General features: G+C 44.2%; 1 protein-coding gene across 2 annotated transcripts in view; it reads right to left on the bottom strand.

Moving 5' to 3' along the window:
* MID2 (midline 2) overlaps nucleotides 1-26,206 on the bottom strand; it is a 137,518-nt gene that overhangs the window by 9,048 nt on the left and 102,264 nt on the right. For both annotated transcript variants that reach the window (XM_039331121.1, XM_039331115.1), the window contains 4 exons: nucleotides 18,802-18,950; nucleotides 15,524-15,651; nucleotides 14,135-14,278; nucleotides 7,335-7,496 (listed from right to left, as the gene is read on the bottom strand). In XM_039331121.1, the coding sequence (XP_039187055.1) occupies nucleotides 7,335-7,496; nucleotides 14,135-14,278; nucleotides 15,524-15,651; nucleotides 18,802-18,950 (583 nt within the window). The remainder of the gene's footprint in view (nucleotides 1-7,334; nucleotides 7,497-14,134; nucleotides 14,279-15,523; nucleotides 15,652-18,801; nucleotides 18,951-26,206) is intronic.

Here is a 26,206-nt window from a genome sequence, read left to right as displayed (position 1 = left end):
GCATCATAAATATGAGTCAGTTGACAGCTTCTGAATTTTGATCACATGACCACGGGGGTGCTGCAACGGTCGTAAGTGTGAAAAACCGTCATGTGTCACTTTTTTCAGGGCTATTGTAACTTTGAATGATCACCAAACAACAGATTGTAAGCCAAGGTCCACTTGAATTTTTCCTAAAGCAGTGACGGCGAACCTTTTAGAGACCAAGTATCTCAAAATGGTCCTGGGCCTGCCCCCACTCCATCCCCCACCCCATCCCACCCCCTGACCCACCTGCCCGCAGGTCCACCCACAACCTCCACGGCCCACCGCAGATCGCCTAGGCGACCCTGCAGCATCATGCTGGCCACGCCTTCCGCCCGCACCATCTGCACACGACAGGGCGCGAGGAGGGAGTCTTGTCCCCGCTGCCTGACTGCCATGTCCTTGGCTGCGCTGCTCCGCATGGGCTGCACCCAGGGGTGACTCTCCTTTGGGGGGACTGCTGGTGAGGAGGGGGCCATAGGGGGAGGTGGGGCTGGGGCGACGGCACACATACCCACAGAGAGGGCTCTGAGTGCTGCCTCTGGCACATGTGTCATAGGCTTGCCACCACTGTCCTAAAGGGTTGGAAATCACTATGTTAAACAATCTAGAAAAAATGTTTCCAGGTGATCCTCTGGCATACTGAAAAAAAAAAACAAATCACCCCAGAAGAACTCACAATGGCTCAAGAAAGCTCCCAGATCATCTGCCTCGCTTGAAGAATGCTGACACCAAGATTTATGTTTCTGAAGTCAACAGTTTGTTTGTTTTTTTAAACGGGGCATGTTTCTAAACTGCTACCTATCCTTGCTTGCAACATGCAATTGAAAGGAACTTAACGCTGCAAGCAACCCTTTGGGATTTCAGCAGGAATAGTGCCACTGGAAACTGGATTTAATTTCCCAATTAACTACTGTGCCTTGTCTTCTAGACCTGCTAAAAAGACAAATCCAGCTGCTGTTTTTGAGAGGCAGAAATGGAAGAGCGAGATCTTGCAAAGCAGGAAAGACAATAACATCTAATTCTCTGCAGCCTTTATTCTCTGTTCGCATTAATGTGAATTTTCCAGGCATACTCTAGGGCAAAAACACTGTTATTATGCTTTATAGGAAAGCATGCCCACGTGGCTTCACAAACTTTTTTTCCGCCCCTGATGGATGGTTGGATTCAAGGGCCTTTTCTTCCTGTGGGTGGTTCTGGCTGCAGACACCAATCAAAAGCTGAAAATCAGTTTTCTTCCATCCTGCCAGTGACAGAATGAGATACAACCTTAGTTCATCACAGTGCATGATTCCCAAGGCTGGGAAAACTTGAGGTGCAGTGGGAAATACTCTCCTGCTCCTTTAAGCCATCCATCATCGTCTGATGCTACTTAACTGCATCAACAGCACAAGCTTTATTGAATCATCAAAGTCCAGATAGATCTATAATGTGTGCAAGAAATGCTTAGATACGCTGCCAGGTTTTCTCACTGGCACAAGATGCCTTGTATCGTTGTTGATAGAAGGAACTGCAGGGAACTGAAATCCAGTGTCAATCACCTTATCGTGGACATCAAGAGATCTTTGAAGGCGAGTTCTATGCTGCTCTATACAGACTGGGCAGCCCCTTGTCCACACATGCAACAAGCTGTATTCTCTTTGTTCTTCCACTTACAAAAAGTTGGACGCTGCCAGCATTTCATTTTTGCAGAACGATCCCTTCCTAATGCACGGCCTGCCGTGATTTATTTCACCATGAAAGAGGCAAGGGAAGGGGAAGAATTGTGTTGGTTGTAATTAAATAATTGCAAGCAGCCACACGGTGAGCATTTATGGCCATAAACTGCAATAACTCAATGGGGCCATCCATATGTCAGGGGACAGTCGACAGAGGCATAGTTCAAGCATGAATTTCCCCGAGTATCTGAAAGCTACTGCTGCAAAAAAAAAAAAAAAGACGAGACTTGATATGTTTTGCACAGAAACGTAAAACTGGAAGGAATCTTGCAGTTCAGTTGCCCTTAATCTAATAATCAGCGTTATATTAGCTCCATGCAAAGGAATATGGAATAGAAGTTCTCAAGGTCAAGCAGAACACTCTGTCAACTCTACAAACGAATTTAGCCTTTCGGTTGACATAGAATTAGGGAGGGTAATGAGTGTTTTTTAGCTTAGTCAAAACAATAAATTGTTCCGTGGGAACCAAGGTCATTGCTGGTTGCATCTTGGTGGGCTAAAGCCTTTGTTTGCTGATTTCATTCCCTTGGAGGATGTTTTTCAAGATTTGAGGTTTCGGTGACATGTACAAGAATCAACATTTAAATCAGGGGTTGAATGAAAGAGCAGCTGATGATTCTGCATTCAACTTCATTTATTAAAAAAGATGTTGAGACTCTAGAAAGAGTACAGAGAAGAGCAACAAAGATGATTAGGGGACTGGAGGCTAAAACATATAAGGAACGGTTGCGAGAATTGGGTATGTCTAGTTTAACGAAGAGAAGGACAAGGGGGGACATGATAGCAGTATTCCAATATCTCAGGGGCTGCCATAAAGAAGAGGGAATTAAGCTATTTTCCAAAGCACCTGAAGGCAGGACACGAAGCAACGGGTGGAAACTAATCAAGGAGAGAAGCAACCTAGAACTAAGGAGAAACTTCCTGACAGTGAGAACAATTAATCCGTGGAACAGCTTGCCTCCAGAAGCAGTAAAGGCTCCAACACTGGAAGTTTTTAAGAAGAGACTGGACAGCCATTTGTCCGAAATGGTGTAGGGTTTCCTGCCCGAGCAGGGGGTTGGACTAGATGACCTCCAAGGTCCCTTCCAACTTTACTACTATTACTATTACTATTTATGACACATTACTGGGATGGGAAGTTCAACTTTGTAACATTGTAACCTTTGGGGTGGAAATCAGTCTTGGGTCCACCTTTGATTGTGCCGATGCTATGTAGCCAAATAAATATGTTCTTTAAGGAAATTTTTTTGCCTTGGAGTTCTTTTTACTGGTCTCATCTATCGGAACCATGACATAATCTATGTGCCCACCCTCCCCAAAGACTTAGACAGGACCTCCACAATCCCTCAAGATATGAGCTTCAAATTATAATTTGGAGATAACGAGAGGAGGGGGGGAAATGCATGGGAAAATAATGCTACAATATCTGATTTTTTTAAAAGAACAATATTTAGATTACATTAAAATTAAAGCCTTTTTATTTTTTTACTCATCCGTTGCAGGGGAATGAAGGCTCCAGTTGACTAGAACTCACCTTCTCCTGGGTGATTGGCCTATAGTCACCCAGTCAACTTTCATGGCTAACTGAACTCTAGAATTCACAGTCTCCTGGTTTCTAGCCTAGTGCCTTAACCACTAGACCAGGGGGTAGGCAACCTTGGCTCTTTTTATGACTCGTGGACTTCAACTCCCAGAATTCCTGAGCCAGCATGGCTCAGCATGGAAACCTCTCCCTTTCCCCTCAGCATGGCTGGCTCAGGCATTCTGGGAGTTGAAGTCCACGAGTCATAAAAGAGCCAAGGTTGCCTACCCCTGCACTTGACCAACCTGGCTCTTCCATGAGGGCACATTTGCTCCAAGCTCTTGTGCAGTGAAGGATCTGCAAGTGGCTTTTGGGACCAATCCAGAAAGTCAGTTCCATGCATAGCTATGTGGTTTGCAAAAGTTGTGCGGTCTCCTAAGTAAAACCAACAGAGCCCCCTTGAGGGATGCATGCCCACAGTTGGTTTTGAGAATCCGTGGCTGCAGTTGGGAGTTCTCCTAAAACAATTCTGGATACCCTGCAGGTGACAATGAACCTGGGTGAACCAAGTTCACCCTCCAGCTCTGCAGAGTTAACCACGTTGAGGAACATTCTGAACAGTATTTGACAGGAACACGTGCGCTGAGAAGCGAGAGGAATGACATAACCAATCAATTGTTATTCCCCAGCAGAAGCAGAGCTCAGCTGAAGTCTGTCAAAGCACATCTTTGTTGGAGTTCAAGAAGGCTGTCAGACTCTCAGCTCTGAAGGAGCTTTTGGGCAAGGGAGCTCCTGCGTGTTTATTCATCTCCCCCTCCTTTAATTGCATTTTTATAACATTCTGGATTTTCTAGGTGTGGTTAGAAGCTGTCTGGAGTGCAAGAGAACTTGTGTTTTGCAAATAGATGAGGACATTGCTGAATAGCACTGGTGCCTAACTATAAGTGGGTGAACTATTGCAAGATTTTGGCTGTCTCACACCTAAAATCTCAGCTGGTTTCCTAGAATCAGGGTTGGGAGGTGACACTCTGAGACCTGCAGGGGTCGAGATTAAACCATTCATCACAAGTATCTGTCCAGCTTCTATCTGGACATGTTCAGAGAACAAGTCTCCATTCCTGCTCTGGGTAGCTGATTCCTAACACTGTACAAGCATCTTCCTGTAATTTAAGGCTCTATTCATTGTCCTGTACTTTGAGAGGACACAGAACACATTTTGGGCTTCAAGCTGACTCCCTTCTATATGTTACTACAATATCCCATCTTCCTTTCTCAAGACCAAACATTCCCAAACCGCTCAACTACTTCTCCTTGGATGTAATTTCCAAGGAGACTCCATATGAGAATTCAAAACTATCATGCGCTAAAAGAATTCAAATCCTGCAAATGTCATTTCAGAAGTTGTGGCTTGCTGACAATCCCATTCTAAAATGTGCTTTGCCGAAAAAGCCACGCCGTATCTCTGCTCTAAAAACTTGGTCCAAGAGGGGGAAAAAAAACATGAAATCTAGGATTTAAGGTCTCCTTTTCCAAAGTATCCCCCTAATTCCTCCGAAGAAGCTTCGTTCCATTGCTGGGCTGCAACTCCAGCAGCAGATGTGAAGATTGCAAAGGAAAAACTACCCTTGTATTACTATACCAGTGGTGGCAAACCTATGGCACGGGTGCCAGAGGTGGCACTCAGAGCCCTCTCTTTGGGCACGCGCGTCGTAGCCCCAGTCCTAGGCCTTCAGCTGGGTTTTATAAAACTTTTTCGCTTTACGCCTCCGCCGCCATGTGCAAAAAAAAAAAAAAAAGGTTCAATCAGTCAATTTCAACTTCTTGCAGGGAAAAAAGATCTTGCAAAGTTGGAATTGATTGATTGAACTTTTTAGTCCCATCCAGTCTGCTGTTACCACCGCAGCCAGGCCCAGCCAACGGGCCACACCCACCCGGTACTGAACGATGCATAAGTGGGTTTTGGGTTGCAATTTGGGCACTCGGTCTCTAAAAGGTTCGCCATCACTGTACTATACATTCCATGCTGGAAGATGCAAGCGGTTTAAAAACAGAAGCAACCTGTCCAAGTCAAGGAAATAAAGACGGTGAGGTCCACTTTAACAGACTCTGATTGCAAATTGGTGGTACAGTGAGAAGCCCCTAACCCATCTCATTTTCCAGTTTATGCTTCCTCTCTGACATGCATTGGCTAACAGGTCATGAATCCTCAGCTGGGTGTTTGGTTAATTTAACGGATGGAATTCCTCTGCAGTGTGAAGCACTGGGCTACCTCCTAATCACTCAGCTGAATGACAGACACGGCAGCCCATGTCATACCCTCTTTTCCCTTATAACCCTTTCTTGCTGGCAATTTATTGACACAAGTCAATACCCTCCAAAGGAGAGGCTTTTGTCAGGGCTCAGCTCATCTAACCAGTCAACAATTCATCCCTTTCTGAAATCCTTGCAAATCTGAGAGTGGCGTGTTTTCATAATAAGCAAGCAAGCAAGCAAAAAGAGAAGATTTTCCTCAAAGCTGAGCTTTTCTCCTCAACGTGGAGACAAGATTTGATTTGCTTTTTATTTTTGCATATTTTCTTCTTTCTAGGGAGTTGAAGGAAGCAGCGGGGGTAATAAATCATTTTAAATGCCCAGTCCAACCCCGAAGATAGGAAAGATTGAAATATCAAAGTGGGAAGGACCCTGGGATCCATTAAAACTCACTTTCCACAGGACAAATGAAATTGGGTCTAAATATCCTCTAAAACAGGTTTGGATACAAGTTCCTTCTCCTATTTCTGCGTCCATTCTTCCCACACATCTGGCCCATCTCGTTCATCTCATGCAACTATTCAAATCCAGTGGACCTCTAACATTGGTTAACTTTGAGATGTTCACCAAAGGAAGCTTTCTGGTGCTCCAGTCTCCTCTTGGATGGACCTCCTGGACAGTGTGGTAGTAAGAAGTGGCAAATATTTATTCCATAAATTTCCCTGTGTTATGGATTCAGGATATAAGACTTTTTAAAATACCCTCTTGGTGTAACTTCCTTGAGATTTCTCAGAAAACATTGCTATAGCTATTATAACCAGGAAGATGACGCCAATCTGGCCCAACGGCCAGCAGTAATGGAAAAGGGTGGTCCAGTATTTTGAGATCCAAAAGAAGAAAATGCCTGCCCCGAAAGCTTTTCTCCAACCCGTTTCTGAAAAACCTGATCTGCTCTATCACGGAAACGCTAGAACCAACCCTTCTCACAAACAGCATTGCTTTCCTTTTTATTCGGCTTGGAATACAAAACTCAAATACATGTCAAACAGGATCTTTGCTTTCTTTGAAAATGAAAGCACCCTCTCCAGTCACTTTTTCTATTGTCTTTCCATCAGTTTCAATAGCCCACCACAAGCATTCTGGGTTTTGGTGCTGTGGTCCCATTTTCCCCTGTTAAGACTGAAAAAACGAGAGACAGTAGCAATCTGTCACAAACACACCCTGTTCATGTCAGAGGCACTTCTGGGTGGAAAGGATTAGCTGTGACATCACTGTTACCCGGGGGACGCTCGTGGGAGATCTTTTCATGTCCCCATCAGAGAGCTGAAGCAAATGACAGGAGCTCACCCTGCCACTAGCAGCAGCAGCACTTGGGTCTCAAACGTGGGCTTGCTAACCTCCAACACAGCATCTTAACCATGTCAGCCATTGTACTCCACAGCCTGTCGTGATTTGATAATATGCAGTGCCCAGTATGGCTTAACCTGATGACTCATTCTGCAAAACCGAAGGGGATGGCTACATTTCCTACAATACCCTGAACGACACAGTACTTAACTCCATTATAGTTTAATGTAACATGGTGTGCAAACCCAGCTAGTGATGGCCAGCCTTGATAAGCAGTCCAGGATTCTCCCTTTAAACTTAACCCCATTCCAGACTCTAAAGGACTGGAATCCACCACCACACCTTTGTAGCAACTGCAAGATGTTCTTGCAGACATTTTTTTTTTCATGCTTCTCTTCCATGCTCCATGCATTTTCTCTTTCCCCTCCCATTTCTGGACCAGGAAGAGAATCCCAAGCCATGGAAATGCTTACTATTAGTCTTGAGCCTTGCGGGCTCACTATTGCGGCTGCCAGCCTGATTGATTGCCTTGACGAGGAAGATATAGCGCGTGCCGCTTTGCAACCCATGCACTGTATAATGGTTCTGCTTGATGTTGGGGACGATCATCCAGCTGTCCATAGAATTGTAGAGACCTGGAAAATAAAAGAGTAGAACAGCCGTTCTAAATATATATATATATGGGATGAGAGTTAATGTTATGGGAGGAAAGAAGGATGAAGGAGTCTTGGAGGAGATGAGTGTGGGAGGGGTGGGAGGAGTGATCCGGAAGAACGATAGAAGGAAATGCAAGGAGAGTAACAAAGAAACATCTGGAACACAAATTGACCGGCCGGGACCGGTGACGCGGTCCAGGAGCCGGGTGCAAATGTCAGCCAAACCCATTTAAGTCATCATTGTTTACTGGCTTCTTAACCCTGATGATGTTTGAAGTTCCCAAACGAAAGCTCGGCAGCTTTTATTAAAGTATATTTTTATATCTATATTCTCCTGGTGGTCGTATTTTTATTTATACCATAGATAGATAGATAGATAGAGAGAGAGAGAGAGAGAGAGAGAGAGAGAGAGAGAGAGAGAGAGAGAGAGAGGTGCAAATTAAACCAAAGGGGATATAATAGAATAAAGCAGGATGCATTCTTTTTAAAACCTGCTCTGATTTTCCCTATAGCAATTTTAGTGCAAGACACACCGAGGCCAGGAGCCGGCCTTGAGCTTGAGAAAAAAAATGTCACACTTCCCCTGTCTGATCTATGGCCGGAAACTAGCTGAGAGATAACAAAAGCCAGTAAGAGATAAGATGGGCAAACTAAGTGCAGGAAGCGGATTATCAGGCTTACTTTACAAGCCCTGCTCACTGGATACCTTTAATAGGAGATAGCATCTCTTACAAATCACCAAAGTCTAATTTTACACCTTCTTCCTTTGCCCTCTAATCCCAAACAGTAAACAGTTTAGAGAAGGTGATCTTCTAGAGTGTCTAAAGGAAAATAAACATTGGGTATACAAGAACAGGAGATGTTTGAACTGCTAATTCCCAATTTACAAATTATAGCCGTTATGCGTGTGTGGTGTGTACAGGTGCCTCTAAATACAGGGACAAATATTTGCCACCCTGGACTATCTTGATAGCTCTTCCATTGCTATCTCAGCAATCTTCTTGATCTTCTCTATCAATCTTACTTTTCTTGTCCTTCCATCAACCTTGGCAAGCATTTTTTCCCCTAGATTAACATCTGCCTGCATATCATATCCGGAGTAAGTTTCTACTTGTTGATCATTGGCTTAAAGGAGCAGCTAGTCTTTTGTTGGCCCAGGACTGACTGATTCTTCTTGCAGTGCATGATACTTAGCACCCTTCCTCAAATCTATAATTCTAAAGCATCTCCTTTTTCTTGTTCCTTCACAGCTTTACCCTCATGGAGATAACGTGCAACTTTATACCCATCTGATCATGAGACTCCTCTCTGCACAATACTATCTGCACTGCTGGCCTTCTGTCCAATCCACAACACTTTGTCCAGACTTTGGATTAAAACATGAATTTGGACTGGATGGATAGTTTAATTTTAACCAGCATGCTTTTTATAGCGAGAGCCATTTTTTGGTGTTTAAAACATTCTATGGTCCATTCAAGCTTATTGGGAAATAAATCCCAAGAAACATAACTGGACTAATTCCCAAGTTAATTGTTCCATCCTTCATTGAAGGTTAAGCTAGAAGTTCAGTCCCTGGTCCCCAGAGGTAGAACAAAAACCCAGTAAAGCTTGTTCAACAGACAAAGCAGCTTTGAAAATGGCAATACTTGGCATATTCCCTATTGTCCTCCCGTTATTGTTACTCAGTCACTAAGTCGTATCAGACCCTTCGCAACCCCATGGACCACAGCACACCAGGCCCCCTTGTTCCCACCCCCCGTCTCCCAGAGTTTGCCCAAATTCATGTTCATTGCATTGATGACACTGTTTAACCATCTCATCCTCTGCCGTCCCCTTCTCTTTTTGCCTTCCATCTTTCTCAACATCAGGGTGTTTCCCAAGGAGTCTTCTCTTCTCATTTGGTGGCCAAAGTATTTGGGATTCAGCCTCTCTCCTTTCAAAGAACAGTCACGGTTGATGTTCTTTAGGACTGACTGATTTGATCTCCTTGCAGTCCAAGAGACTTTCAAATGTTTTCTCCAAGAGTTTAGTTCTGGCCTCCACAAAGATCTGGATGGACAGAGATGAGCTGCTAATTTTTTTGCTCACAGAAAGCATATTAAAGGTATCTATATTCACCTGTAACCCCTGGCTTTCTTTGGTTTCTCCCCTCCCCCTCTACTTCCCCTTGCCAAATGAAGGTTTGAAAGGAGTGTTGTGATTACCCAACCCAGGCAATACCTGGATGAGATGGTTAGATGCTGTCATAGATGCAACGAACATGAATTTGGGCAAACTCCAGGAGAGTTTGGAAGCCTGGAAGCCTTTTTATCATGTACCTGGAAGAGAGGGAGATAAGAGATCAATCAATCCCTCTTCAGGGATTAATTCACAGGTAGCATCCACTCCTCCCCTACTTACACCTAGTTGTGCAATGTAAGGAGTGGCAAAATGAGGATACAGTGGTTCTCTGCTGCAGCACCTTTTGCAGGGGTCTTCAACCTTGGCCCTTTTATGACTTGTGGACTTCAGCTTCCAGAATTCCTCAGCCAGCATGCGCTGGCTGAGGAATTCTGGGAGTTGAAGTCCACAAGTCATAAAAGGGCCAAGGTTGAAGACCCCTGAGCTAGTGCCACGAGAGACTTGATTTTGTCGCACGGGATGATCTGCAGGAGTAAACTCTGTGATTCAGTTGTGCAAAGGGATCCTTCAAAAAGCAAAGGAGTTCTACAAGAAACCTCCGATGCTTCTTTTCTCTTCCTAACCCTCCCTTCTCTTGGATCTTCCTGCTGTCTGCCTGGAGACACAGCCTCTGTAACTTGCTGGCTGTTTCTTCCAAGCTTTCCACTTGCAAAGATTAGGTTCTGTTGAGGCTGGCAGAGAAGAAGGAATTGGATTGTTCTGCTCCTGGGTGGAAAGAATAGAAGTCCGAGGAGGGGCATAAAATAGAGAAGATATCCACAGGCTCCAGGTGGAGCTGTGTTGTATCAGGTTCCCAAGCAAAATAGTGGCAGAAATTCCCAGTGTGGAACGACACAGCTGGTAGCCTTGAACTTGGCTTAGGGGTGTCAGAGACACAGCCCAGCGTTCCTCTGTAAGAAGCTTGACTGCTGGCTAGGATGAAGCTTACATAAGAGTTCTCCTCTGTCAAAGCAAAGACACAAAATCCTCCTTACGCCCCAAGGCAGTTCAAACTTATTGCTTCTTCCTCCGGTTATATGTCAACAGACTTTAAGCTTCATGACCTTGAATGAATGGCTGTTGATCATTCATATCACCATCAACTTTGCCCAAGAGCCTCTCAGCTTGACTCTCCTTTTTCCAGAATGCCTGGATCTACAACCTTTACATTTCCTCTTCTGCAAAGCCAACAATTGGGGAACACTGATCCATGCTCACAGATTGGGGGGGGGAGAGAAGGAGGGCCATTAAAGCTTTTGACTGACACGCTGGTGACCAAATTTAAAAAGAAACAGGGAGGACCTGACAAAGCCCAACTTTAATTCCTATCTCGACTGAAATCCACTTAGTGAACCTGATTATTCCCCATGAACGTAATGATCTACTATTGTCATCTCCCAAAACACCAGCTTAGGTGGAGAGGGCCTATCCCAGTGGAACATCTCAAGTTATGCACCAAGACCAGGGGTCTTCAAACTTGGCCCTTTTATGACTTGTGGACTTCAACTTCGGCATGGCTGGCTGAGGAATTCTGGGGAGCTGAAGTCCACAAGTCATAAAAGGGCCAAGTTTGAAGACCCCTGACCAAGACCATCAAGTGAGAGGCTGTAGTCCTTTCCGCCCTTGCACTGAACTCGGGTATGATCTATCCTCCCCTTTTTCCTCAAGTTCAGTGGGCTATGCTTTGCTAGAACACTTCTACCTACCAAAAGGAGATTAAACACAGCACCCATCATAACGGTGAGATTTCTCAAGCCAGCGCCATTTCAGAATTGAGGAAAGGGAAGTCATCTGGATTCTTTACACCAAATCACAAAGGAAAGCTGGCAGACCAGGACAAAGCTCGGATGCTTTCTCAACCTTGCTTGCCACAAATAGGGTGGGGAAGTGACAGGCACCAAAGACCAGGTACAGTACACATGGGAAGGTCCACTTCAATAGGATTGTTGCTAAAATGCTTACACTCAGGAATCTTCTCAACCAAAGGTCAGCACCTGCTCGGAATTTTATTTATTTATTTGTAGGATTTATAAGGTCACCCACTCACCCTCAGCGACTCCAGGCAACTTACAAACAGTAAAAAAAAAAAACCAACATAAAAAGAATAAAAACAACAACAGCTAAATAAGGGTCAACTGAATTTGGAGGGGGGGAAATTTAGTCCACTTGTGGCTATGTAGGGATTCTAGGTTAATCCCTCTTTTAACACCACCTCCAGGTTCTGCCACTTCTTCTTCTACTTCAAGCCATCTTAAGGGTGTCTTTGCTTTCTAACAGGACTCGACAAGGCATCCCAATGTAACACAAATAAATTATACTGCGATTATCCGAGTCGGCTTTTAGCCAGCAAATAAAATCAGGGAGGCTTTTTGTTGCTCGAATAAGAAGGATTTAAAGTCAATACAAGCAGGGGATAAGAGATGCAGAATGATAGAGTTGGAAGTTGGGGGGTCTGGCAGCCATGCCTCATTACTTACAAACAACAACTGTTGCGGGAAGCCAGCTTCCCTCCCTTCTCACTATCACGTCAAGTTAAGCAATAGCTGCACAACCTGCCGCTTACTTCTATTGCCTTTCTGATGAGTTTTCTTCCAGGTGAGCTATTAGAGCAACGAGAAACCAGCAAACTACTCAGTTGGTCCTAGAGTACTGAGTGAAAATGCTTGCAATCGATTCCCTCCTCTTCCCTGGACTGTGATTGTATCACACCATTTCTGATGTTGCTAAAGGTCACTCTGAGTTGAGAAGTCAATGGGGTGGAATAGAATGGACAGAGTCTCTAGGAACAGATTGAGCTATAGGTTCTAGCTAGCAATCTATCTGAAGCATATCCAGTAGCCATGGAGCAAGTGGCTACTTCTGACAAGTGCCTCACCATGGGTTCAACTCTGCATCTATGGTCCGGCAAGCCAGATTTGCTCCTACACCTTGTAGTAAGTCATAAGATTTTTTTTTTTTAAAGCAAAGTAGTTAAGTAAGACAACCCAATAAATCTCCTAGAAAAACATCCATAAATTTCCTTCAAAGAGCCTTGAAAGAATTCAGTGGCTTATCAGGGAAAGCTCAATGAAGAGATTAGTTACACCACAAGAGAAGATCTAGCTTCTCTATCGTGCACTGGAGAGACAGGGATAATTCTTGCTTGGACAACTGTGAAGGCCAAGATCCTTGATGGATTCATGCTCTATCTTCCACACATCACCCAACCACTAATTAACTTTTTATGAGACAGTCTAGCATAGTCACTTATCTTCTATAGCCTGGAGTTTAGGAAGGTCTGAAGGCCAGCAAAGTCCCAGAATTCTGCATCTTCAAGGAACGGTTGAGTATTCAATTGAGGCCTCCATCACCCACCATCTAAATCTTGACAACTTTTAAGACTTGTGGATTTCAACTCCCAGAACCTGCTGGGGAATCTTGGGGATTGAAGTACACAGGTCTTAAAGTTTCCAAGGTTGGACACCCCTGATCTAAATATTTTTTATGAGCTAATGGAAAGCAGGGGAGGGGGATTTTCAATCTAGTTTGGAGTTGGAAAGAAGTAGGTGGGTAGAGCTTCTGACCTCATCTGATCCCGAGATTTTAACGTGCTTCCCCCCCAGAAATGGTGCAGCATTGCCTACATATTTGTTCAACGGAGCACAGAACAGGAAAAATCCCCCATCCCATAATACAAATGCACCCTTTCTCCATCCAGCAATTTCCAGTGATATCCAAATATCTTAGTGAATTTGAAGTACATGCATGGGAAAGTACATACATTTTCTTTCCTGGAAATCCATCCTTCAGATAAGCAAATACTTGGGTCCATCTCAATTCCTTCCTCTCCAACTAATTGGTCAGGACAGGGAGAAAATGAATCTGAGGTTGCAAGCCATGTCTCAGGAGCATTCAAGAGAGCTGTGATGGCACAGTGGTTAGAATGCAGTATTGCAGGCTAACTCTGCTGACTGTCAGCAGTTCAATCCTGACCGGCTCAAGGTTGACTCAGCCTTCCATCCTTCCGAAGTCGGTTCAATGAGGACCCAGATTGTTGGGAGCAATATGCTGACTCTGCAAACTCCTTATAGAGAGTGCTGTAAAGCACCATGAAGTAGTATATAAGTCTAAGTGCTATTGCTACATAAGACCCATAGTGGCGCAGTGGCTAGAATGCAGTATTGCAGGTTAACTCTGCCCACAGCCAGCAGTTCGATCCTGATGGGGCTCAAAGTTGACTCAGCCTTCCATCCTTCCGAGGTGGGTAAAATGAGGAGCCAGACTATTGGGGGCCATATGCTGGCTCTGTAAACCGCTTAGAGAGGGCTGTAAAGCACTGTGAAGTGGGTATACAAGTCTAAGTGCCATTGCTATTGCTATTCATTCAAGTTACCCACAGCTACACTGCAATGGTCAAGGTTGAGTAGCAGTCTACCTCAATCACGGTACCAGCAGAAACTGAAGAAACAGTGACTTACTGATAAAGTTGGCCTGGCCGGTGAAGATGGTATACTGGAGCTCATATGAGCTGATGCTGAACTCATCATCTGAGATCCAGTGGACAGTGATGGTGTCATGGGAGGCGGTGCAAAGCTCTTCACGGACAGAGGGTGGGTTGGGTGCTGTAGAAGCAATAGCAGACAAGATGTGAGCAGGTTCCTGTCCTCCTCAGGAGAAAGCATTCAGGGAATGTATCTTTGTTTTACAAAGGTAAAGGTCTCTCCTGTTCAACTCTGGGGGACTGTGTACATCTCTGTTTCTTAGTCAAGGGAACCAGCATTGTCCACAGACAATTCCATGGTCCTATGGTTGGCATGACTATATGCCGAGGTGCACGGAATGCTTTTTCTCATTGAAGTGGTTCCTATTTATCTACTTGCATGTGTCTGCTTTTGAACTGGCAGGAACTGAGGCAGGTAGCAGGAGCTCACCCAATCACACGGTGCTTGGGTCTCAAACCTAGGCTATGAGCTTTTCAACCGACAAGCTCAGTGATTTTAACCATGGAGCCAATGTGCCACTTGCCTTTGTTCTATATCTTGTGGATTGACTGAAATTTACAGCCTAGTTGTGACAGAAGGTGGAACCGGCCACTGAGAAGGGAAAGGACAACCTAGGGACATTATAGAAAAGATATTAGAGTCTTAGGAAAGTGGGGTGCGTGAGAAAGAAACTCAAAGTAACTTTGCCTTGATTTTGTTCGGTATCTGCTAAAATGAACTGGGGCTGTGGCAAGCTTTCAGAGTTTCGTTATAATACCCTAACCACATTATGCAGCATGTATGTACTTATGCAGGGTGTATGTACTTATGCAGCCAGGAATGCTGGAATTTCCATTGCTAAATGGGGTGATGATGTGGCCTTCCCACTTAACAAGTGCATTACGTAGCGATGGAAATTCGAGTCCCAATTTTCATTGCTAAGTGAGGACTAGCTGTCCATTTATACCAGGGCTCTCCAAACCTGGCCACTTTAAAACTTGTGGACTTCAACTCCCAGAATTCCTCAGCCAGCAGGAATTCTGGGAATTGAAGTCCACAAGTCTTAAAGCGGCCAAGTTTGAAGACCCCTGGTTGAAACCATACTGATGTGAACTTTGCAGCAGGGCACCCCTGTCTGGTGTTCTACGTAGCGATTCTTGTTCTCTTTTGCACCGGGCTGACAGAAATACATTCCCTTTCTAATACCAAGTAGGTTTTACTCTTGAGGTTATACAAGGCACAAAAGGAATGAAGCAAATTGCATCCCCTCTATTTATCCACCAAAGTCCACAAAATAAAAAACAAGGGGAGGGGGAGGGGAAGCAGAGCAAGGTTGGGAAAGGAAAGAAGCCACCGAAGACTTAAGACTGCCGAATCGGCACAAACCTGTTAGATAATCCAACCCCTCCAGCAATTTCTTCTCTCTGGAAAAATCTAAAGCAAAGTTTTCAAAGGCATCGTTAAAATTGATATCGGGGATCAAAACTTGAGAGGACGCAGTTGCCATGGCAACCCTGAAAGACAGAAAAAAGAGCATCGCTAACCATTAGGTGCGGCTTGTCATTCCCAGGCGGCACTTTGATTTTTGATGAAAGAGCTGGAAACTGCCTTGCCATGTTGTAAACTCTTGTAGCAAAGGGGATGGGTGGGGGGGGGAGGAGAGGGGGGCTGGGGAAGGGGAGAGAGAGAGAGAAGAGAGAGAGAGAGAGAGAGACAGAGACAGAGACAGAGACAGAGAGAGAGAGAGAGAGCGAGATCAGCAGGACAAAGATGGTGGAGACATCCTGAATTTGGAAGGCAAGACAAAAGACCGGAAGCCGGATGAAGGCCGTCTGATCCACCTAACCCAGTTCATTATTCCATTCCTTCATTTATTATTTACTTTATTCCTGGTATTTCTACGCCGCTCGGCTGCAAAATGGCTCCAAGAAAAATACAGCAGAAGGAGAAGTTTAAAACATCAAAACAATATTACTAATCAGCAAAGACAGATCATTGATCTCAGCAAGGGCTGCTTGCCTGAAAGAAGGGCTGGAATACATTAACCACGTATAGCTGAATTAATTATTAAGTTATGTATCAAGTCTATAAAGGCCAGAATGGCATCAACTGGCCTCTAATGCTGATCTTTATGTAACGCTCTTGCATAAGGACTACGTGTTGCTTGATGCTGGGCTGTTCTCAGAATGAATCTGCTTGTGAAGATGGAATGAGATCCATTCAAAGCAAGTCCAAAGGTGGAAAATGTTTTATTCAGGAAGATTTCTCTAGACTAGATGGATAGTCTAGAGCAGTGATGGCGAAACTTTTAGAGACCGAATGCCCCAAAACTGGCCCCGCCTCCACTCCACCCCCTGTCCCGCCTCCATCTGCCCGCAGGGCCACTCACTGCCTCCAGGGCCCACTGCAAATCACCCAGGTAGCCCAGCAGCACCATGGCCACGCCCTCTCCCCGCGCCCTGCAGCATCAACTCTGCGCGATGGGGTGTGAGGGCAGAGTCTTGTCTATGCTGTCCGGCTGCCATGTCCTTGACTGCGCTGCTCCGCGTGGGCCATGCTTGGCGACTCTTCTCCAGGGGGGCTGCTGTTGAGGAGGGGGTTGCGGGGGGAGGCAAGGCTGGGGCAACAGCACGTGTGCCCACAGAGAGGGCTCCGAGTGCCGCCTCTGGCACCAGTGCCATAGGTTCACCACCACTGGTCTAAAGAAAAGAAAGACTAATGGCAACATGATAGCAGTGTTCCAGTATTTGAGGGGCTGCCACGAAGAAGAGGGGGTCAACTTATTTTCCAAAGCACCAGAAAGCAAGACAAGAAACAACAGATGGAAACTAATCAAGGAGAGAAGCAACCTGCAATTAAGGAGAAACTTCCTAACAGTGAGGACAATTAACCAGTGGAACAGCTTGCCTCCAGAAGTTGTAGATGCTTCATTACTGAAGGTTTTTAAGAAGAGACTGAACAGCCACTTGTCTGAAATGGTATAGGGTCTCTTGCTTGAGCAGGGGGCTGGAGTAGAAGACCTCTAAAGTCCCTTCCAGCTCTATTCTGATTGATTGATTGACTGATTGATTGATTTCAGATTATGCAACATGTGGGAGGTATGTAGCATATGGGTTTCAGTAGCCCAGTTTGGCTGCCAGTTAGGTGTGTCTTTCCCATTTTTGGACCTTGGGTCTCCCTCTGGGTCTACACTTCCCTTCTCTCGTGGAAGTCATGCTTGGATCCTACTTCTCCCTTCCTTCCTCACCAGGAACTGACAACTGCTTTGCAAACTTAACTTCTCTCTCTTCAGCTTTTCACTTCACACAAATGAAGAACTGGATGTCTGCTCAGAGAAGACCCTTCTGGAGGAAGATGAATGAGCAGTGGGATTCCTACTATTGATGCTTCCCATCATACGGTGTTTAATGTACAGGATCTGCCCTTTTTCTAGCATCTGCAGGATGCATTGAAACTTTTGTGGATGGCCAGGAAAAAAATATCTCTGTGTTGTTTGAAATAGAAGCCGAAGCGTTGCACGGACTTCTGAACAGGCTGAGTATCTTGCTGGTTTCTATTGTAGTTGGAAAAATCTCTCTAAAGCTTTTGAGCCCTACTTGGAGGCAAGGAGTTCCACGGGATTAAGAGCTTCTGTCTTATAGTAGACTATCTCTGACCATTGTCAAACACAAAGACAGTCAGCGTCCTTGTATGACTTTTGTTGTGATGCTACTCATGGAATATTCCGGAACTTACAAAACCTGGGACAGGGGTTCCTTGGGAAGAGAGCAGCTGAGGAGGGGGCCAACGACTAAAAAACACACAGATTTTAAGCCAGAATTGTTTTTGTTAGGCATGATTGTAGGAAACTATGAGAAAGAGTGTCTATATCTAATTTTACATGTATCAACTGCAGCAAGAATTGTATTCGCTCAACATTGGGAAAGTGTAGATTTGCCAACGGAGGTAAGAGTTAATTTAAAAAAAAATAGATTGTGCAGAAATGGATAGATTGACATTGAAAATGAAAGAGAAAGAAGATTCAGTATATTTTGGAACATGGGATACCTTTTATCAATGGCTAGAAAAACAAGGTAGAGAGAAAGGAATCTAACATGTATTAGTAAGATAAATGTTGGAATCCAGACAATATGTTGCTGATAAAATATTAAGCACGTGATTATTTTATATATATATATATATATATATATATATATATATATATATATATGTATATGTATATGTGTGTGTGTGTGTGTGTGTGTGTGTGTGTGTGTGTGTGTGTGTGTAGGTCTTTGGTTATTCGGGTTTTCTCCCACATAAAATTGGAAGTGTCTTGGCAACGTTTCGACAAAGTCTCATTCGTCATCTTCAGGCTGGTGCTTTCGGCTTTGTGCTTCTAGGAGCACAAAGCCTAGAAGCACGAAGCCGAAAGCACCAGCCTGAAGATGAAGAATGAGACTTCGTCGAAACATTGACAAGACACTTCCAATTTTATGTGGGAGAAAACCTGAATAACCAAAGACCTACATACAAACACCTGCGAAAACCTCAGAATATATATATATACACATACACACACAGACACACAGTATATATATATACACACAGTATATATATATATAAAAGAATTCTTAGCAAAACAACACCTGACACCCTCCCCCCCATTATCTTTGGAATGCTACCTTTCTGCCACATTCTTCGCTGTTTGCAGGAACCGTGCATGATCGCTCTCTTTCAAGATGTGTTCAGCTTGGTTGATGAGGACCGTGGACCGTTCCAGGCACTGCCGGCAGTTGGCTACCTGCTGGGCTAGTTTCCTCAGCTTCATCACCTTGGAGAACAAAAACAGAGGATGCTACAACAACAACCAGAATCTCATTAGCAGGCATCATGATTGGAGAAAACAGCAAGGTGTCTAAGGCATCCCTTTAAAATTAAGGGACAGGGGAGCGAAGTAGAGAATGAGCTAGCAGATGAAAGAAAGTTGATGGGGATCCAGATCCTGCAGGGTGATCTCGCTGCCAGATCGATTCTGGGAAAGGAAGAATTATAACAATTACAGGCAGGGAGAGATCTTCTCAGTGGGGGACCAGACTTTCAGACTGCAGGATAATATGTACTTAGTAGCTCATGGAATCATTAGCAGCTTCCATAATGAATTTGTGAAAACATTTCCACTCTCTGGTCCATCCCTCTGTCAGGGTTAGCTAGACCCAGAAACAGAAATTCTCATGTTTTGTTTGGTTTTAAACTTCTAGCATTCTCTCAGTTCCAAATTTTGCTTCAGAGGATAAAGGGAATTTTAAAGAAATATTCATGGATGGCATGTGGTTTTCTTGCACTAATTTGACAATAGAGCAATTCTGGAGTAGATGTTCTTATTTTCACTGAACATTCTGCAAGTCACTACATTTCTCTAACTTTCCATGGCCAATAAATTGGATGGATGGATGTGTGGGTAGGTGCGTAGGTGGGTAGGTAGGTAGGTAGGTAGGTAGGTAAGTAGGTAGGTAGGTAGGTAGGTAGATAGATAGATAGATAGATAGATAGATAGATAGATAGATAGATAGATAGATAGATAGATAGATAGTTTCCATCTGATCCCAAAGGAAGAAATCCAGAGGAAGCGCAATAAAAGGAAAGAATCCCATCCTTGAAAAATGGGAGAATTTTTCTTCCTCTTGGAGGAATTCAGGGAAGCTGTCCACCTAATCTCTGGAGAGCATCAACCAAACACTTGTGTCTTGCTGTAGCTTTAACTTGTTACACCTCTCTCCTTCATTTCTGCTATCTTTCAGCTCTTTCTAAATACAAGTGAACATGTAAAGAAGGTCCCTAGGAACTGAGTCTTGGTGCCTCCTGGTGGTCAATGTCACCACAACTGGATATCTTTTCGTTATTCCAGTTTTATTCTACTTGGTGTTTGGTTGAAAAGTGCTGAATACATTGAATTAGAACGGGGAGGGGGACATCAGATATCTGATCCAAATTCCTCCTTTGTTGACCTTAGAGGTCATCTAGTCTTCAAACAGAAGACCCTATCCCATTCCAGACAAATGGCTGTCCAGTCTCTTCTTGAAAACCACCAGTGATGGATCACCCACCACTTCTGGATGTTCCACTGCTTAATTGTTCTCACTGTCAGGAAATTTCTTTTTATTTCTAGCTTGCTTCTCTCCTTGATGAGTTGATAAATGACTAGAGTTCACCTCATGTTCCCCAGTTGGAAAGCATGATTCTGGAAAGCCAGGTTTAGTAGTTAAGGCAGGTTTGCAAAAATAAAAATGCAAACATGAAGGCATATGCTAATCACCAACCATCTTCTTTAGGCTTTTCTTTCTCTTGGAGGAAGCTGAGGACGCTGCGAAAAGCAACAAAGATGATTAGGGGGCTGGAGGCTAAAACATACGAAGAACGGTTGCAGGAATTGGGCATGTCTAGTTTAATGAAGGCTGTGAAAGTTGGACCATAAGAAAGGCTGAGCGTCAAAGAATTGAGGCCTTTGAACTATGGTGCTGGAGAAGACTCCTGCGAGTCCCTTGGACTGTAAGGCGTTCAAACCGGTCAGTCCTAGAAGAGATCAACCCCGACTGCTCTTTAGAAGGCCAGATCCTGAAGTTGAAACTCAAATACTTTGGCCACTTAATGAGAAGGAAGGACTCACCGGAGAAGAGCCTGATGCTGGGAAAGATGCAAGAGAAGAAGGGGATGACAGAGAATGAGATGGCTGGATGGAGTCACTGAAGCAGTAGGTGTGAACTTAAATGGACTCCAGAAGATGGTAGAGGACAGGAAGACCTGGAGGAACATTGTCCATGGGGTCGCGATGGGTCGGACACGACTTTGCAATTAACAACAACAACAAGTTTAATGAAAAGAAGAACTAGGCAGGGGGGAGACATGGTAGCAGTCTTCCAATATTTGAGGGGCTCCTACAAAGACGAAGGGGTCAAACTATTTTCCAAAGCACCGAAAGACAAGGCAAGAAATAATGGTTGGAAACCAACCGAGGAGAGAACCAACCTAGAATTAAGGAGAAATTTCCTAATGGTGAGAACAATTAATCAGTGGGACGGGTTGCCTCCGGAAGTAGTGGGCGCTCCATCACTGGAGGCTTTCATAAAGAGACTGGACAACCAGTCCAAGAGACTGGAATTATATGGGGTCTCCTGCTCGAGCAGGGGGTTGGGCTAGATGACCTCCAAGTTCCCTTCCAACTCTATTATTCTATGTACTATGGCTCCTCCAGAGTCCCTGGAGCCCAAAGGAAGAGTGAGGAGTATTTCATATTACTTTGCCACCATTATTACAAAGACTGCATAATGACATTGTTTTATCCCCTCTCTGGTGCAATGGGAGTAAAAAGGGTTGTGTGTGGAAAGTTGTTGTTTCATCCCAGCTGCCTCTTCCAGGGAGACGCACCTTGCATACCTAGCTCCACCCGATTCCTTCCCTAGGATTACTGGATTATTTCTATGCTTTGCAGGGAACAGGGAAACATGACAGCAACTCTCCAAACACTTCCTTGTCAGCTTCTAAATCTGAGCTGAAGTAGCTGCCAAGGGCAGGCTGTCAGTCTGAGCCCCTCTCTGACAAGTGACGGGGAAACTAGAAGAGACCCACGCCCACGGCTGAAATGTGGCAGCAACTTTCGCTGTGGGTGCCTGCCACTTCTGTCAAAGAAGGTGCGATTAACCCTTGCCCCAACGGCAGCCTCAACTCCATTCCTACGTCGCCTGGAACGTTTACCTTTGCTCTGCTCAAACTCTTATGTGGTTGTTGGTTTTTTTTATTTGTTTGTTTGTTTTTGCTGGGTTTTGTTTTTTATACTCTTGCATCCAGAAGTCCTAGATGAAAGGCAATACAAAATCTGCAAGCAAGCCTCAGCCTACAAAACAAGAATTCACAGGAGGCGTTCTCTGAGCTTGGTTGGTTTCTTGCAGACATTTCATTTCCCAAACTAGGTAACATCATCAGGGCTAATGTGCGCTTTCTGAGGTGTTTGGCACCAACAAAGGAGAATATTTGTAGGGTTGAAATTAGGGGTCCTTGGTGCTCTCTGAGCTTGCTTTCATTCCCCAGACTAGGTAACATCATCACTGCTAGCATAGATGAAATGTTTGACTAAAGCTATTTTCCAAAGCGCCTGAAGACAGGACAAGAAGCAACGGATGGAAATCAATCAAGGAGAGAAGCAACCTAGAACTAAGGAGAAACTTCCTGACAGTGAGAACAATTAACCAGGGGAACAACCTGCCTCCAGAAGTGGTGAATGCTCCAACACTGGAAGTTTTTAAGAAGAGACTGGACAGCCATTTGTCTGAAATGGTATAGGGTTTCCTGCCTGAGCAGGGGGTTGGACTAGAAGACCTCCAAGGTCCCTTCCAACTCTATTATTATTATTATTATAAACCACCAAGCTCGGAGGGTGCCAAGGACTTCTCATTTCAATCCTGAGTTACAAATATTCTCCTTTGTTGGCAAGAATTCACAGCTAGCCATTCCATTCCCCACAATCTCAAACTTAGGGGTTAGAGTCCCACACTATAGCAGACTAAAATGAGGTTGAGTAAAGGGTTCAGTGTATGGTGGAAACCCAGCCATCATTCAACCTCATTCGTCTTGTATGGCCATACTCCATTCTCTAACTGAAATGAGCAGGTCAGTAGTAATTCATTCTCTCTCTCTCTCTCTCTCTCTCTCTCTCTTTCTCTCTCTCTCTCTCTCCCTCTCCCTCCCTCCCCCCCGCTCTCTCTCTCCCCCTCTCTCCAGCTCCAATACCTGTTTTCTTTCTACATGAGGCTCCCACCTACTCTCACCTTAAAGTTCCCTCCAGCACAAAAGGTTTCTTGGTTACACGCGAGGAACTGTCACTGAGAAAATCAGAGCTGAGGTAGGAAAGCAAGCATCCCCTATTTCTGGCAAGGCAGAAATAGAATAAATTTTTAAAAAGCCGTCAGCTATATTGTCACAATACCATTAATGAGAGGGAAAATAAAATGCAGGGAATGTTATCAAAGATAAAACGGCAAACATTCAAAGAAAGCAGCACCAAATATGATGGCAAGCCTATCTTACACCGCTTTGTTCCAGTTTTTAGCCAAGGGAAAAAAGATGTAAGAATAGAAGACAGAATAACAGAGTTGGAAGGGACCTTGGAGGTCATCTAGTCCAACCCCTTGCCCAGGTAGGAAACCCTACACCATTTCAGAAAATTGGTTGTCCAATCTCTTCTTAAAAACTTCCAGTTTTGAGGCAAGAAGAGACTGGACAGCCATTTGTCTGACATGGTATAGGGTCTCCTGCTTGAGCAGGGGGTTGGACTAGAAGACCTCCAAGGTCCCTTCCAAATCTCTTATTCTGTATTTTGGAGGTAATTCACTCCATCCAATAAAGATTTACAAAGCCAACCCTTGGAAACTTTAAGTAAGCTTTCAGAATAACACTTCCAGGCTAGAATTGCCAAATATGTATCACAATTGAGCATTTTAAACCTAAAATTTGCTTCTTGATCTTTGCAGGGCCCATCTTCAAAAATAACCCCATGTCAGATGATCAACTACTCCCCCATTATGGGAGATGTTATAGAGGAGCACGGTTTCCCAGTCAAGGAGTGCAAAGCAGAGATCCACCCTCCAAATCTACATCTTCTAGATACAAGTGGAGATATTTAGATGTGGTTATCTCTCTTTGATAGGTGGAAATTATGACATTTGGACTCCAGAATCTTTATCTGGGATCGATAAATTATTCTATCTGTGGAGATCCTCAATCATCCAAATCATGGTTGTCCCAAAGGTGCGTTTTCCAAAAGACACCTGGATTTTCTTGTTTTTTTTCCCTTGAAAACATTTCACTTCTCACCCAAGATGCTTCAAGAAGAAGAAGAAACACAAGAAAATCCAGCTGTCTTTTGGAAAAGCACCTTTGGGATATATGGCAAGTATATGTAACAAGAATAGGGCAGTCCTTTGATTTTCTGGGGTTAATCTTACCGGAGTCTCTGAGCTGTCTAGAGAGAAACAAGCATTGGCCAATTCCAAGCTCTGATGAACAAGCAAACATCCTCTTCTCCCAGCATAATGCCTGAAATCTTCTCTTTCAGACTGAAGGAGAGAGGTGAAAAGTCTTGGGCCAGGCTGAGGACAGACACGTCTTGTGATGGAATTGTACATTTACAGCCAGTGACAATTTAATTGATATCAGATGTTGTGCTCCACTCTAGGCTGCTCCTGCTATCTTGTCACAGTTGGCCAAACATAACTAATAAAAAGAAGCATTGGCCAAGGGCATTGTGTTGCTGTTTAATCCAACAAGGTGTTGGAACCAAATTTGATTTCAAGAGCAACGGGAGTTTCTATAATTGCCCAGTGTTGGAAGCTCCAGAATAAAGAAAGAACAAGAAAAAATTGACAGTGTCCCCAAAGGCTGTTTACTACTGCCTGAGCAGACAGCAAAGACAAAATCCAGCAGAAAATAAGCAAAAATGGTGGAGGATTTCTAACCAACAAAGAGGGAAAAAATTGCTTTGTGGCTGAACGTCTCCAGTTCAATCTTTGAACTCTTCACTACCAAAACAAGGGGTATGAAAGGAAGTGATTAAACAGGTCTAGAAAACTTTTGTGAGTTAGGGAGTCATGGACCTCAATAAGCACTCACCATACTCCTGCTCCATTAGAATTTGGCATTCTAAAAAGCTTCTTTTCATTTTAAATCTGAAGGATGCTTGTTGCAAAGTCAGACTAATCTACTGGGCCAGTTTCTGGCATCACATTTATTTACAAGAATGCTTTTGGGTCTTGAGTAAGCCCTAGATGCATTTTGAACAAGTAAACATTCTGGGTGCCTACATGCCTTAAAATGGGTCCATAACAATCGACACAAGTTGGCAGGAGTAATGCAGAACATTCTAGGAACCTGAAGGAAGAACTTCCTTCAACTTGACCTCTAGTAAACCAGTGTTTTATGGCTTGCTGTACCCATCAAGACAGTTGTCTTGTGAATGGGCAATCTTCCCATGATGCCATTATGGGACAGATATTTTAAAAATGTTAAACGTGTCTCCAGATCAAAGAAATTGAGGTCCCCCTGGAAGTTCATGGACAAGCAGTCCAACCAGGTACAAGAATAACACTTGTATTCTTGGAAAAGTTGACTCTTCTGGCATAAAATGGGCTTAGCTCTCCTAAGAAATGATCTTCTCTTGGATATCTTCCGGGTTTTTTCAGCCGGAAATTTAACTACAAGGCAGCTGTGCAGAACAAGTAGCAGCTTTCTTTCTTCCACCCTGCCAAAATCTGCAGGTACAGTAGCTCCATTCCTGCCAATCTTTCTCTGCTCACCTTCTTTCTTCATTACTGGAAAATGTCACAGCCAATGCTATGCAAAAGGAAGGTGCTCATTCCAGCAAACAGCAGGCAGACCAGGCTTCAAACAGCTGTTTGCACAAGGAAATGACTCTCCTGCTGAGATTTAATGGGTTGATGGATGGTTCATTTATGCCCAAACTCATCAAGAAGATGATCCGGAGATAGAAAAGGGGGAGGGACAGTCAGAAGAAGAGGGAGCTACAATACCTGGTGAGAGGAGCATGGTAAAATGTCAAGCAGGTTTTAATCTACCTCCAACACCTTAAAAATGCTGCAAAGGAAGCATCCTGCGTTATCCTAATCAAGGAGAGAAGCAACCTAGAACTAAGGAGAAATTTCCTGAGAGTTAGAACAATTAATCAGTGGAACAGTCTGCCTCCAGAAGCAGTAAATGCTCCAACACTGGAAGTTTTTAAGAAGAGACTGGACAGCCATTTGTCAGAAATGGTATAGGTTTCCTACCTGAGCAGGGGGTTGGACTAGATGACCTCCAAGCTCCCTCCCAACTCTGTTATTCTGTTGTGTTCTGAGAAATGTCAGATTTCACAAACCAAAGTATTTGACATCTCAAAGCAAAGATCTACTACTGCTATTGAAATCAGAACAAAACACTTTGCCCTCAGCTGTCAGATTTCCCTCCTGTTTCCCCCCCCCCCACTTTGATGCCAAATCTAAGAGGGCAGAAACACTGCCCAGACATTTTCAGAAATCCAAAGCT

Source organism: Crotalus tigris, unplaced genomic scaffold (assembly GCF_016545835.1).
Source record: "Crotalus tigris isolate CLP2741 ecotype Arizona unplaced genomic scaffold, ASM1654583v1 scf7180000017622.5263843, whole genome shotgun sequence".
Taxonomy (NCBI): Eukaryota; Metazoa; Chordata; class Lepidosauria; order Squamata; family Viperidae; genus Crotalus; species Crotalus tigris.
The sequence above is the reverse complement of the archived record's forward strand: the minus strand, read 5'-3'. Positions and strand labels throughout refer to the sequence as shown.